At 33.7% G+C, this 14,897-nt stretch overlaps 1 protein-coding gene across 21 annotated transcripts in view; it reads right to left on the bottom strand.

Moving 5' to 3' along the window:
• The window catches only part of DLG1 (discs large MAGUK scaffold protein 1), a 193,173-nt gene that overhangs the window by 121,765 nt on the left and 56,511 nt on the right, over window positions 1-14,897 (bottom strand). For all 21 annotated transcript variants that reach the window (XM_037525322.2, XM_054700463.1, XM_037525320.2 and 18 more), the window contains one exon: window positions 5,404-5,568. In XM_037525322.2, coding sequence (XP_037381219.1) covers window positions 5,404-5,568 — 165 coding nt within the window. The remainder of the gene's footprint in view (window positions 1-5,403; window positions 5,569-14,897) is intronic.

Here is a 14,897-nt window from a genome sequence, read left to right as displayed (position 1 = left end):
GAATCCTCTCTGTGGAAAAAGATGAAATCTTCCGGAGGGAAAAAAAATGTTTTACTGTGGCCATGTACTTAATAAAGAAGTGATTAGTGTGGTATATACAACTGCTTTAGTAATTGGGTTAGCCCTCATTTGATTCATGTCAAATGAAAATACATGAGAAGGAAAAACAATGCTAAAATTGATAGAGATTTTATTATTCTGGATTAGTATGAATGAGGATATTGAACATCTTCTACTTAGTTACAAACAGTACCGAAAAAGATAGACTAGTAAGCCATTTGTATACATAGATTTCTTATCCTAGAGAACGAAGGGGCTTGGGAATAATCTAAAGTAAACAGGTCATTCCAACTCATATTTCCCCTGAATACAGAGAAGAAATACTTGTCAAGGAAAAGATTCCTATTCAAATCCCCTGAGAAAGACTCATTTATGAAAAATCCCATTACCTGAGCTACAAAAATCTAGGGTCATCTCATTAACTGCTCAGTAGTCAACACATGTATACAAAACCATATATGTATCTAACTCATGAGTGATTTCAATGACTTGATTGGGAGGCAGAGGACAATCAACACTTCACTGAGTGTTGCTTTACCAATAGCCTTACTCATGCAGCAGAGCTGATAAACTCCATCCTGTTAAAATTTAAAGCTCACTACAGAACTTGAAAGATGTTTAAAATAATTTAAAAACACACAATATCTAAATAAGCAAAATGAATTACTATAGACATTTTACTATGTAATATGTGAAGAATTAAAGCTTTTTTCCTGTGGAGTTCAATCTTTCTTTTTCACAAAATGGTAATTTTTTCTATAGCAGAACTCTAGTCTAAACAATGAGAAAAGTTTAAGTAAGTTACATATATCAGTTTTTTGGATTATAATAGTTATAAAAATTTGTGACTGTGAGGAATACTTATTTTATAACATTAAAGGGAAATAAAGACAGTTCAAAATTTATCAGAATAGGCCCTCAACTATGTATATACCTTTCCAAACTCACAAATAAAGCCAGAAGTCTTCAGGTAAGGGCTGAATAATCTTAGCAAAACATTTTAAAAGGTTGAAGGGTAAGAGGAAAAACAAAAACTTTAAAATACTGAAAAGTATTATAAGGAAATGAAAGCTAATGTACTGTAAATGCAATAGAATGGGCATTTTCCTTACTATTTCATCTTTATAATCTGGCCTACTATATTTCAAAACATACAACTGCACTAAGTTTGGACTGAGAAGATTGATAAGAACATAGATTTATTATTTACCTAGAAAAACCAATCATAGTTTATATATTCCTTCTGTGTGAGCACCATCTAGTGGTCAAACTGTATTCAAACTATAAGCTCACCTTATACTACATTAGTCATATTAAAAAAGGTCAGAGAAAATTCAACTATATTTTAATTTGCTCTATAGATGTGAAAACAAAGTTGTTTTTAAAAAACATTCATTGGTATTTTAAGAAAGTTTCTATTCCCATAGCATTCACTAAGTATATCTTCCATTTCAAGTTCCTCTTAATTACATTTACTTTGCATGCCAGTTTGAATGTAACTTTTCCCATCATCACTGAAGACAAAGTATATATGAATTCTTTTGTTTCTTCAATCGTCCTTGCAACATCCCTTACTGAACAAAGCACCTATGGCCCTAGATTTAAATCTATTTTGTAAAAGACTGGGTTTTGCTTATTTATTTGTTTGATTTATTGTTCTGGCCATTTTCCCTTATTCTCATCTCATTTTCAGTTTTAGGACTCTTGACACCGCACTACTTAGTATTGCATTACTATATTTATAACTGTTTAAAAGCTTACTTAAAGATTCTTAGATACCAGACAGTTTATTCACTCTGCCTTCTTCTTTCACATTAGAACTTTCACCATTATCATCAACAATTTTGTTCTTGAAACTGCCCCAAACCTGCAAGGATTTCCTTACAGAATTATAAGTCATAAACTCATAATTACCTTTAGGCCAAGGCCAGAATAAAGTTAACTTTCAATCACAATTTTAAGTCATCCATTATTTTAGTAATGAGAATCAGCACCAGCACCACAAGAACCTGACAAATTGTTCCACAGCACATTTCACGGTAGCAAACCCTTCACAGGGTCATTCATCAGCTAAGGGCCTTTGCTTGCCCTCATTTCCTAACAAGTAACCCTAAAAAACCAACTATAAATCTTTAATTTTCCTGCATTTTTGCAGTTTTTTTTATGATTATCTTCCTTCTACTGTACTTATTTTCCCCAGTAATTGTTTTCTCTTAATTGCATCTTGTACACGTCTTTTAACACCTTGTTCAAATGTCAACTTTCTTTTTTCAGAATAACCAGGAATTTAATTTCTTTTTTTTTCATGTTACATCATACAGTTATAATTATCTCTCCATAATCACTGAAGTCTAACAAAGTTATTAGTATAGGATGGATGGGCAATAAATGTTTTCTAATTGCATGTATTGTTTGAAAAAACTACTATTCTAGCATTGATTTATAAAGCAAGCATCCATTAAATTTAATCTCAGCGTTTTACTATTAGCATTTGTAAGAATTATAGAGAGCAAAGCAATGTCTTATTTATATTCAACTCAGCAAATCACTACTGCTCAAAGATAATTTTTCAAATTATAAAGATAATTCATATACTGAGTTCTATATACAGCATAATTACTTTCTTGCTTCACTCTAAGCCACAGTACTATAAAAGTAGAAAAGCTGCCTGTATTACTCTTTTTTATTAAAAAAAAAGGCTCTTATTAAGCTGATAACTGAAGGCATATTTTAAATAAAATATATTTCATTGTGTGAGCATCCTAAAATATTTGTTCTGGCTTAGTAAGAAACTGAAAAAAAATTAAAACTTGCCTTCTTATGTCAAAACAAAGTTATTTTTTTAAATTTGGTGTTCTAACAAAGTTAAATGGAATGCTATCATTTGCTATTGACCTACCCACTCCTTATCTATCTCATATCTCAAATAATTATTTTTGAGGTATCTTATTTCATGAGATATAGTAACCTATATATGAGATTGGAGAACTGGGAAGAAATTCCCCCCAAAAAGGCAGTTTTAATAATTCTTAAATTACAATTGTATCAACATACAGTCTGTCAAAAACTATCAAGAACTTTTGAAAGTTAGTACACTCTGACCCAGTAAAGTAACTTCTAGAAATTCACCCTAAGGAAATACCCAAATACTAACCCAAAGATTATTCACTGTAACCTTTTTGCAAAACCTAGTAAAAATGGAAATAGCAAAGAAGTGTTCATCAAATAGTACATATATTGTACAAATATACTATGTAATATTATGTATCAAGCTTTAAAATATTTTTAAAAGTGTGAAGATAAAAAAATATCAAAAAATGTATATAACAAGTTCACAATGGGAAACATCTCATATTGCAAAAAGATATAAAGTGATTTAAAAACAGATGAAAGAGAAGTTAGATCATTTCTACTGGGGATGAACATCCTACCTACTCAGTCCCTGTATAGATTTCAGAGAGTCAGCAAGTCAAAGGGAGAGGATGAAGTGTTACATGTATTGATATTAAATAATCCAACTGAACAAGAGCTAGGTATAATTGAAATGGAGTGACATAATTTAAAATGAAAGGAACCACTTTTTTATGAAGACACTGATAAACAGACATCTAAGGAAGTATAAAAGTCTAGCTGTGCTGGGAGACCAAGCCCAAAAAATTAGCAGGTGGCTCCGATAATACACTTCTGAAGCTATGTAAGCATAGGGATTGAGTTAAGCCAATCTCAGATGCATTGTACTCCATGCACATCCATGGGGTTTTTCCTAAGCCTCTTGCAGGTTTTGGCATCTGCTGCTGGAGGCTGTACCCAAAGAAGCAGCACTCCCCTCCCCAAGGAACTATATCCTAAGTGAAGTTCCAGATCCAGTGGCGAGCTGCTTTCCTGAAACTCCTTGTGGTTCATAACCTCCACCCTCTTATTGTCAACTGAATTGTGTGCTTATATTATTCTAATGTGGATTTCCCCCAATACATCATATAGTAATTATGTATGTTTGGCTGGAGTCATAAGTGAAACCTCTTGACCCTGGTGAAAGTAAGTTAAGAACAATTACCTAATAACATCAGAGGGTTTTTTATATCTGTTTCAGAGATTGATGCTGTTACTACTTAACGAAAGAAAATGAGCTGGACAAGACAGAGCAAGAGAATTGTTTACAAAGATGGACAGGTTTTCAGTTGTTTTTCAATGAGACCACCTGAACTGCCATAGTACATTAAGATGCTGTGATGCTAGTACTTTCTGGATCTTTCCAAAATGAGTTAACAAATGTTTGCAAACTAATACACAAAATAGCCACTTTATTAATAGTGAACAATAAAACACCAGCATTTATTAATATAACATCTACACCAATTTCAGAAAGGATAAAGAGTGAGAAAGGTGTATTTTATAACTGATAGAAGATTTTAAAATTTCAATTAACATATTCCTTTAAACAAGTCTTTGTCAAATTTATCTTTGAAAAACTTGGGAGATATAATCCTTTATCATGCAGTAATCAATAAAAAGCAATGATGCAAAGGACAAGAGCAATTTTAAAGTAGATATCAAAAAAATTAGTAAAATTTATTTCATTCTCTTATGGTAGTCAGGGTAAGGAAGCAAATGAAAATTTTTAAAAAGTTATAATGCTTTCTCTCTCTGTAAATGGAAATATTTAAGTCTCATTCAAAGTGAGGATTAAAGAGAGTGTTACAGGGCAACCCCAATGTGAAAAGGGGTGGCTTGAGTGTAGGTCCTTACACACTTAAAAGGGACTTATAATGAAACTCAACTGCAGGCACACATAAAAAAGGTTAATAAAGGGTTTATTTACAAAAACGGGAAATGAAGAAAGGAATAACCAGGAACATAATGTTGAGTGAAAAAACGCAGGGTATATACAGTATAACTCTATTTACAAAAAGTTCAACATAGACCAAATAAACATTGATTGGAGAGTCATATAAGAAAGTGTAAATAACAAATTCAGGATTGTGGTTATTTTTGAAGGAAGAGGTGGTGATGGGGTCAGGTAAAGCCCCATATTGGACTTCAGAGATAATGTTCTTTTTCTGTATCTACTAATACTTATAACAAGTGTTTAAAAACATTTTGATGTGTGGTATTAGAAATATAATAGCTACTTCATTCATAGGAATTTTTAGGCTCATGAACAGCATCACTGAATAAACTTAATACATCTTTTAAAAAGCTTTTAAATGCTAATAAATATTATGAACTTCCCTGTAACTGCGTAACTAGAAACAATGGCGGGGGGGAATCTTACAAGAAAGAATAGTTCTCTCAGAACATAAGCTATGTATAATTCATAGCAACAAAATAAAATTAGTATCTTACCTTTATTGGTGAAATATGAGAATGAGAAACAAATCCATGCACATTCTCAATTTCCGACAGGTTCTTCTCAGAGACATGAACCAATTCTGGACCTATCACCTCATTAGTGATTTGTGGGGAAATGTGCTCTTGAGGAGGTGTATCTTCATCCTGATACCGGTATTTCTGTAAAATAAAGAAATCTATTAAGTATGAAATAGCCCTGAAAAGCAAAGTGAGTTCAATTCAAATCATAGTTTTTATAAGTAGCCAACTACTCAATATTATTTAACTATGTGGAAAGTGTCTTTTATGGTTTAGTATCTATGATCCAAAAGAAACAGGCTTCTATTTTAAAGTCACAGCAATATTTTATTTTTAAAAAATGTTTTTATTTTTGCATAGAATTGGGGTATAGGCCAGATGTTCCGGGTTGGGGTAGGGAGAATGAGAGGATTCACTAGAGACAGAGTGAAGGGCAGAACAGGTGGATCGACTGAAATACACTACAAAGGGGAACAGTGGGGGAGACATGAGAGTTCTGCTGTGCCATGTGGGTTAGCTCCATGGATGGGAATGAACTCAGGCTGGTGTGGTGATAGCGCTGAGACTTAATCCCTAAGCCACCAGGGAGGCCCCATGTCAATATTTTAATAAAATTATTTGATTATTAAAAGTGTCAGATTCTGGGAACATGGTGGACTAGGACACACTGGAATCTTTCCCCACCCAGACAACAATTGCACAGACAGAACTGTCTAAAGTAACTACCTTGGAACACTAGAATCTGTTGAACGCTTACAACTTCTAGGGAAATTTTGGATGGCAAACTGTGTTAATTTTGCTCAATTTCACCACTTCTATTCAACATAGCACTAGATTTCATAGAACAATTACATAAGAAAAAGAAATGAAAAGCATCTAAATTGGAAAGGAAGAAGGAAAATAATCTCTGGAGATGGTATGATCTTACATGTAATAAAACCCCAAAGACTCCACATAAAAACTGTTAGAAATAATGAATTCACAGGACACAAAGTCAAAACACAAAAATCAGTTGCAATTCTACATACAATCTGAAAGAGATATTACAAAAATAACCCCATTTGTAATAGCATCAAGAGAATAAAATACTTGAGACTGAACTTAACCAAAAGATGAAAGGTTTGTACCATGAAAACTACAAAACACTGCTGAAAGAAATTAAAGATGACAGAAATAAATGTAAACCCACTCAATGAACTTATTTACAGTAAATGGAAACCCATGAAACGCTGTGTTCATGCCTTAATATTGTTCTAATTTAAGAGAGGAATTGGGGTAATCTTCCTTGCAGTTCTTCTGGCTTAGGTGAGTCTTCTGTCCTGAACCATACAAACATCTTTTCATTTTAACTATCTACATACAAGCTAAAATGGAAATCTTAATTGGAATGAATTATTTAAGTATTAATAGATGGCATTTTAAGACTTTTGATAACTATCAAATCTGTACCAAATTTAAGGGAGGTCAATGAATTCCTACTAGCAATAGGCATTACTATTTTTAACTCATTTTTAATATAATGGGCAAATAAAATCTTAATGTAATTTATTTATTTTTATTTGGCTTTTAGAGCATTTTTTTGCCATTTGTAATTCTTTCTGAAATACCTATTCATTTTTTATGGATTTGTAAGAGCTTTATATTTAAAATATTAAAAATAACTATCCTATTTATAGTTTTACTGAAAAGAAAACCCAATTAAAAAACTTTTAGAAAAAAAATAAGAAAAAATTGCAAACCTGGGATAGGAAAAAGATTATAGAAAACATAAATAACAATAAAAATTTTTGATAAATTTGCTCTGAGGAATCTATCTAAAGAACACAAAAACACTAATTCAAAAGGAAACCTGTACTCCTATGTTTACTGCTGCACTATTTACAATAGCTAAGATATGGAAACAACATAAATGTCCCAAAACAGATGAATGGATAAAGAAGATGTGGTACATATAATAAATACAGTGGAATATTACTCAGCAACCAAAAAGGATAAACTCATGCATGCCATTTTTAGCATCATGGATGGAGCTGGAGAGGATTATGCTAAGCAAAATAAGTCAAAAAGAAAAATAAATATCAGAAATTATATTGTAGTTTCACTTATATGTAGAATATAGAGAAACAGAACAAAGGATTAGGAAAGACAAAACTGGCAAGTTGACCACAGATCTGTGGACTATAGCAAAGAGGGGAAGGGAAGGGGGTCAAAACAGGAGAGAGAAGAGCAAATGGGAGAGAGGAGATGGCTCCCGGGTGCAATGGTGATGGGAAAACTATGGAAACTACACCTGGGTGGAGAAATCAAATGCTGTCCAAAAATTAACAGTGATGTAAGGAAATAAAAAAATTAAAAAAAAAAAAAAAGAATTGACAAATTAGGCTTTATTAAAAGTTTTGGTCTTGGGTCTCCCTGGTGGCGCAGGGGTTAAGTCTCAGCATTATGAAGCTATCAGTAGCCCATTCTGCTCCCTACTGTCTCTGGAGATCCTCTTCCCTTACCCTCCACCCTCCCCACACACACCCGAGCTCTTGTATACATAAATAAATAAAAAAAAATCTTTTTAAAAAACAGTTCTAAATTAGAAAGTCATAAGATTAGGTAACTGGTTCTATCAAGCATCAAGTAAAGAAGTGCTAAAAGGCCTCTATACTTAGGCTTGATAACAGCACAATCTAAAATTTAAAAAAAAAAAAAATCAATTGAATAGAAGAACCCAACAAAAGAATCAAATAAATCTGGGCATTTAATAACATGAATAGAATAATATCTTACATCAGTGGGGAAATTATGGAATTTTGAATTAGAACAGTATTTGGTAAACAGACATGCAGGAAAAAAAAAATCAGGATTTTTACAGTGCTAACTTAAACTTTTACAAAAATTACATGTTCAATAATAGACCTAAGTATAAAGAATTGAGCCAAATGCTTACTGAAATAAAACATGGGAAAATTTGTTCACACTTTTGGAATGGTAAAGTTTAAGTGAGAAACAATATCTAGAAACTAAAAAAGACCAATGTAAATGTATAGTTTAAAATTTCTACATCGCCAACTTAAAAAAAAAAACAAAACTCTTAATTGGTTTGGGGATGGGGTGGAGAAGGAAAAATGGATTATATTACCAGGGCACATCAACAAAATCATAAATAACACTTGATAACACTCAAAGTTGATGAGGGTATGGAAAAAAAAAAACTCCACATTAGGGAAAAATAAATGAGAATACTTTTTCTTGACAGCTGTCAAAATCCAAAACATAATTCTTAACCCAGGAATTCCTTTCTTTTAATGATAGCCGCAAAGCTGTCATTAATCACAAATGATACTGCCATTTGTATAGAAAATATAAAATAATATACAGAACATCAATTAGAACTGGTATTATTTTAAAGCTATAGTGATTAAGATAGCGTGTATTTGCACAGGGTCAAACTGGTGAGTGGGGAAAAAAAAAAGAGGCCATAAACAGTCTCACAAGTAGAAATTTATAACACAGTATAAATTACTGGCATAACGGAAAAGGATTTGTAAATAAATGGGACTAGGATAATCAGGAAGCCATGAAGTGGGATTTCTACATTATACAAAAACAAAATTAAATTCAGACAGACTAAAGACTTAAATATTAAAGTAAAAGCAATATAATTTTTAGAAGAAACACAATGTGGAAGATTATCTTTATGACTTTTGGCTCTGTAAGAATATTCAAAACAAGACAGAAAATGTGCAAACGTTAACAAAAAATACTGGCAAGTTGACATTTTAAATTATATGATTCTAATCATCAGGAACACAGAAATAAACCTGGACATCTATGGACAATGAAGCTATGACAAAGGAGCCAAGAGTACACACTGTACTGAGAAAGTAACTGTATGAGGAGATAGTCCTTTAAATATGAGATTAAGTTAAAGTGAGACCATTATGGTATGACAATCTAACCTGACTGGTGTCCTTAAAGAGTTTTGAAATTAACAAACAGGGGGCATACATATACAACAGTATAAGTAGCACAAAAAGAGACAGCAAGAAGGTGGCTATCTGTAAACCAAGGAGAGCGATCTGGAGAAAGAACAACTCTGCCTCTATCTTGGATTTTTAGCCTCCAGAACAGGGAGAAAACAAATTTTGTTGTTTAAGTCACTTAGTCTACAGTATTTTGTTATGGCAGACCTAGCAGACAATTTTTAGTTCCTAAAAAGTAATCACTAATTGTGCAAACTGTAGAGTTTTTCCAACATTTGCACTGACAGGATTTCTATATAAACAGCTGTAAAAGAGAAAAGTTATAATAGGAAATACAATCAGAAAATAAACTCCAGGGAAATACAACTTCCAAACAATGCACAGCCCAAACTCAATGCAGAATGAATGGTGAGTAAATGCATGAGTCAATCATTACCCATGATTTTCTCTGTAAATATAAGACATAGCCACTAAGGAAAACAGTGTGGAGTTTTCAGTCCCACTCTAGATACCCACCTGAAAGATGCAAAAACCCTCATATGAAGGGATATATACGCACTCCTATTTTCACTGCAGCACTACTTATGACAGCCAATTTATAGAAACAACCTAACGGACCAATGACAAATGAATACGTGTATTAAGAAGATGTGGTATTTATATACCGTGGAATACCAGAAGCTAGAAAAAAAAAGATGAAATCCTGACATTTGTGACAACGTGGATGGATCTGGTAGGGGATATGTTAAGTGAAATTAAGTCAGAAGGAAGAAGAACAAATACAAGATCATTTCACTCATACATGGAATACAGAGAAATAAAACAAAGGAACAGATAAACTAAACCATGACAACCCCCAGAAATCTAATTAGAGAACTGAAGCAACCAGAGGGGAAGACTAGGTTAGGGGAAGCAAGAAAGAGGGGAATGAAATACTGTGAAGGATTATGGGTGCTTTGGTGGTGGAAGTGATATGGTTACATACATCTGTAGAGGTGTGAACCTACTCCTCCAAATTATAAACAAAGTTGTAAAGCACTGTTAACTCAATAATAATACAATAAAAGAGACAGATATTCTGTCGTAACTTTCTGAAATAATTCCATTTCAATGTCATAAATTCAAACAAGTGTTATCTGCTTGAAACTGAAAGTCATTCAAAACTTTTTGTCAAGTGTCCCATTTGTAACTCAATTCATAATTATATAAATATATTCTTAAGAGAACATAAGAAAAATAACATTCCAAAGCAATAGGTATTCAAATAAAGAACTAAAAGGCTAATTAATAATGAATCATAATACATAGCTCTAAATTGACATAAGACAACAGTAAACAGCCAACTATTTCTGGCTGCATCCTTATTTCTGGGCCAATAGATAATCAGCAAAGTATGCCCAGAAACTATGGACCAATACATGAAAAAATTATTTACTTGAATCCATTCACTTTAAAGAAGGAGTTTAATACAGTATCCTGAAGGAGCAAGGAATTAACTATAGCCCCAGAATCACTGAAGAATACTTTTTCTCCTTTGAAGAAACCACACGATCAATAAAAATTGATTCCAGGATAGAATGGTACACTATACGTATTGGTTTAATGTCAAAGTTGGGCAGTACAGCCAAGAGAAAGTACATTTACTCTTAGAACAAGGAAGAAGATAAAAGAGGAAGCTTATATTTTAACATAAAAAGGCATTTACCCTTTATTACTGTTAAATATTATTCTAATTCAATTCAAATGAACAGTCTGCTACAGGTCATTATTTATTACAGAATTATTCTCAAACTGAAATCTATTTTGAAATTTCAGTATTTTTAAATAAAATATTTTAAGTTACCTAACTAATGCTTAGTAAACTGATTTCAAGGAAGCCTTAGATACTATACATCTCAGGTTAAAGGACCATGCTCCCTAAACTTCAGTGTAAACAAAACTAATCCAAAAGTAGCATTTTGCAATGTTTACTTTGCTTTGTAAGGTTGGAGAAAAGAAGTAAAAAGAGAGTATTATTTGAATTATGCCTTTATGAAGAAAGCATTGCTGCATCCTTGCCTCTTGGCTATGTGATGTGGCTGTTCCAACCATCAGCGTGAAGTATGTTTTTCCAACTCCTTAATACTAGGCTGGACTTTCATTGGTTCTAATCAGTAGAAAGTGGTAGAAGAAGCCCTACAGAGGAGACAGGGATACCCCAAACAGCAGACAACACAGACTACCAAACAAGTAAGTGAAGCCATACCGGATTCTCTACCACCATCAAATCATCACATGATTGTAGCTACATAATGGACCTCAGTTAGAATTACTGCCCAAATAGCCAGTGCATAGGATTATGGGAAATCATAAATTATTTCTCCTATATGCAGCTATTTGGGGTGAATTTTGTGACCAAAGCAGTAGATAACTGATACACATGTTTTCTTTCAACTTAATTCTCAGTTCAGGTTCCTAAAAAAAAAAAAAAAAAGAGAGAGTATTATTTGGTCTTTACTAATGTATTTCAGCCAGAAGAATATACCACTTGATTAGCGGTATCTATTAGCATTGCTGAAATTAATCAATATACCAGACATATACACTAAGACATCATGAGTTGCTTCATTCAATACATTTCACTGAATCATTCATTACAATCTTCTTTTCTCTAATATAGAACCTTTAAAAGCTAAATACAGTTTCCAACTTTCCCTTATTATGAATGTCCATGTAACAGAGTTCTAATCAATGGAATATAAGAAAATGCCTACTGGCTTTCTTCTTCCCAGCTCTTCTTCCTATTGTTAGATCTAGATCTCTAATCATCCTCTTTCAATGAAGCAAAGGTCAAGAGAAGTCAGGAGCTAAAGCAGCTGCATAGTTCCAAGATGATGGTAATAAGGAAAAAATAAAGGCCTATTTATTTAAAACCATTCTTGGTTTAGTATTTAATTATTTGTAAAAACACATTCTTAAGCATGATGGAAATAAGTGAAGCATAGGACCATATTGTTTAAATCTATGTGGTAAGTAAGGCCTTTTCCCCCAGAAAGGAGAGGGCAATTATGCAAGACAGTCCTTCTCAAACTTTTCCACCAAATGTCTTTTATTAGCAAGAACCAAAATATTTAAGGACATGAGGAGAAATAGCAAGGTGTCACTATCCACTATTTCTTGAAAACCTTATGTTTTATCTTATATGAAGTTCACATACACAATTACCATATAAACAATCCATACAAATGACACATTAACCTAGTGAAGTGACATACCATAAATTTCAATACGAAAATAAGATTTGAAAGTTTCTTTCTTGTTTAAAAACAAGTTCAAGAGGAATCCAACAAGATAGTGGAAGTGTGAACACTTGGGGTTACCTGTTCACATACAACCAAATTAGAACAAAACCTGAAAAATAAAGCAGCCTAAACATTAGAAGCACTATCATGACAGAAAGGGGTAGGAAAAACTGGAATTAAACTGTGTTTGAGTGATACCAGGCCAGTAAAACCCACAAGAGGAATGGGTGGCTGCTAAATGGAGCCCCTCTGCTGTTAACTCTATGGCACATGCCCATATAAGTGACTTTTAAAAATGGGCATTCCACTGCAGATGAGAATGCAGTCAGTGTGCAGGACAAAGGGTGCAACACTGAAGAAATACAGGAATAAGATTGCAGAATGTAATTACTTTTTGTGCCTTAAGTCCCAAACTAGGACAGTTGGAGCATGAAGAGGGTGACGAATAGCCAGACTGGATCACCTAGAACAGGCTATTTTTTGCAGCCTGAGGCTGATATCCAAATCACCTGCCTTGCCCCCACCAAGAGCCAAAACCAAGACAACTGAATGCTCTCACTAACCAGTTTGAAGCAAATGGATCTTAATAACAGAAACAAGTATCCCAGGTAAGCCCTTTACCACAAAAGCAAAAGAGAAACTCCTGACTTGTGACCCTATCTCAACAACAGTCCCCACCCAGAGTTACAGCTATTGCTCAACCATTGCCTACAGGTTGGTGTTGCCACAAGACTGTACAAGATGTCTTGGCTGAGGAACTGGTCCAGAGGAGGTGATCACTATGGTCCCCAGCACATAACTTGTATGGAAAGCTTGAACCACTCACTGATGCTCACTGGAGCTATCCTTTCAGTGCCCTCTTGCCCAGATACTTCCTATTACCTATTACTGGACCAGTTTCCCAGTCAGCTGAATGAGTGCAAAGGCATGGTCTATGAAATAACAGACCTATAAAGATCTCAGCAAAAAAAAGACCTAGGATTGCAATAAATTTCTTATGAGAGAAGTATAAAACAAATTTATCAAGAAAACGTCCTATTAAAATCCATAAAAACTAAAAGCGAAGCGACAGAACAATAAATCACAAGTGCTGGAGCCAACACACAAACCACCCAACCCTGAAAGAAGCTTTGATCCAGGGCCTCCCTGGTGTTGTAGGGATTAAGTCTCAGCGGTATCACACCATTGCTGTTGCAGCAAGATTTTGATCCCTGACCAGGGAGCAAACCCACATATGGCAGAGCAGACCTCTCCTGTCTCGCCCATTGCTCCCCTTAGCAGTGTATTTCAGTATATCTGCCTGTTTTGCTCCCCACTGTCTCTGGTGAATCTTCTCACACCTCTGGCCTACACCCCAGTTCTTGTATGCATGAATAAATAAAAATAAATCTTAAACAACAAAAAAAAGAAGTCTTAATCCAGCAGAACTGTGGAATATGGCTGGTAAGGAATTTTACAGTATAAGGTTATAGTTATAACAATGTTTGCTGAATGGTTGCAAGACTAGCAGATAATCAAAAACAGGAATGCACTAAAGATTGGGAAAGTAGGAGACTGTTACAATTAGAAATAATGGATCTAAAAATTACTACAACCAAAATTTAAAAAGTACAATGGAGGGCCTCAAGAGCAGACAAACACAAATAATGGAGAGAATCAGTGAGCCAGAAAGCACAGTGATGAAGAACATACAAACAGAAAAGAGAATTAAAAAAAAAAAAAAAAGACAGTAGTGTAAAAGCTCTTTGGGATAATCTAAAAAGAAATAATATCCATATCATGGGGAGGAGAAAAAGAAAAGCACCGAAAATTTATTTAAAGAAATATTTACTAAGAGCCATCTCAATATGGGAAATGAACCAAGAGGCCCAAAGAGTTCCAAATAAAATAATATCAGAATGACACACTCCAAAACACATTATAACAAAATTGCTGAAAGCCAAGGACAGGATATTAAAAGCACCAAGAGAAAAAAGAGTAACCTACAAGGGACTACTTATAGACTGTCTGCTGACTTTCCAGTGGAAACCTTACAGGTAAGAAAGGAATAGCAAGAGATATTTAAAGTACTCAAAGAAAAAGATTTCCAGTCTAGAGTAGTTTATCCTATTACTGGATGAGTTTCCCAGTCAACTGAATGGGTGCAAAGGCCAGACTATTATTCAAGACATAAAAAAAGGGTAAAGAGCTTCACAGAAAAGCAAAAACTTTAAAGAAT

Source organism: Talpa occidentalis, unplaced genomic scaffold (assembly GCF_014898055.3).
Source record: "Talpa occidentalis isolate TD23 unplaced genomic scaffold, MPIMG_talOcc4v2.1 talOcc4.4, whole genome shotgun sequence".
Taxonomy (NCBI): Eukaryota; Metazoa; Chordata; class Mammalia; order Eulipotyphla; family Talpidae; genus Talpa; species Talpa occidentalis.
The sequence above is the reverse complement of the archived record's forward strand: the minus strand, read 5'-3'. Positions and strand labels throughout refer to the sequence as shown.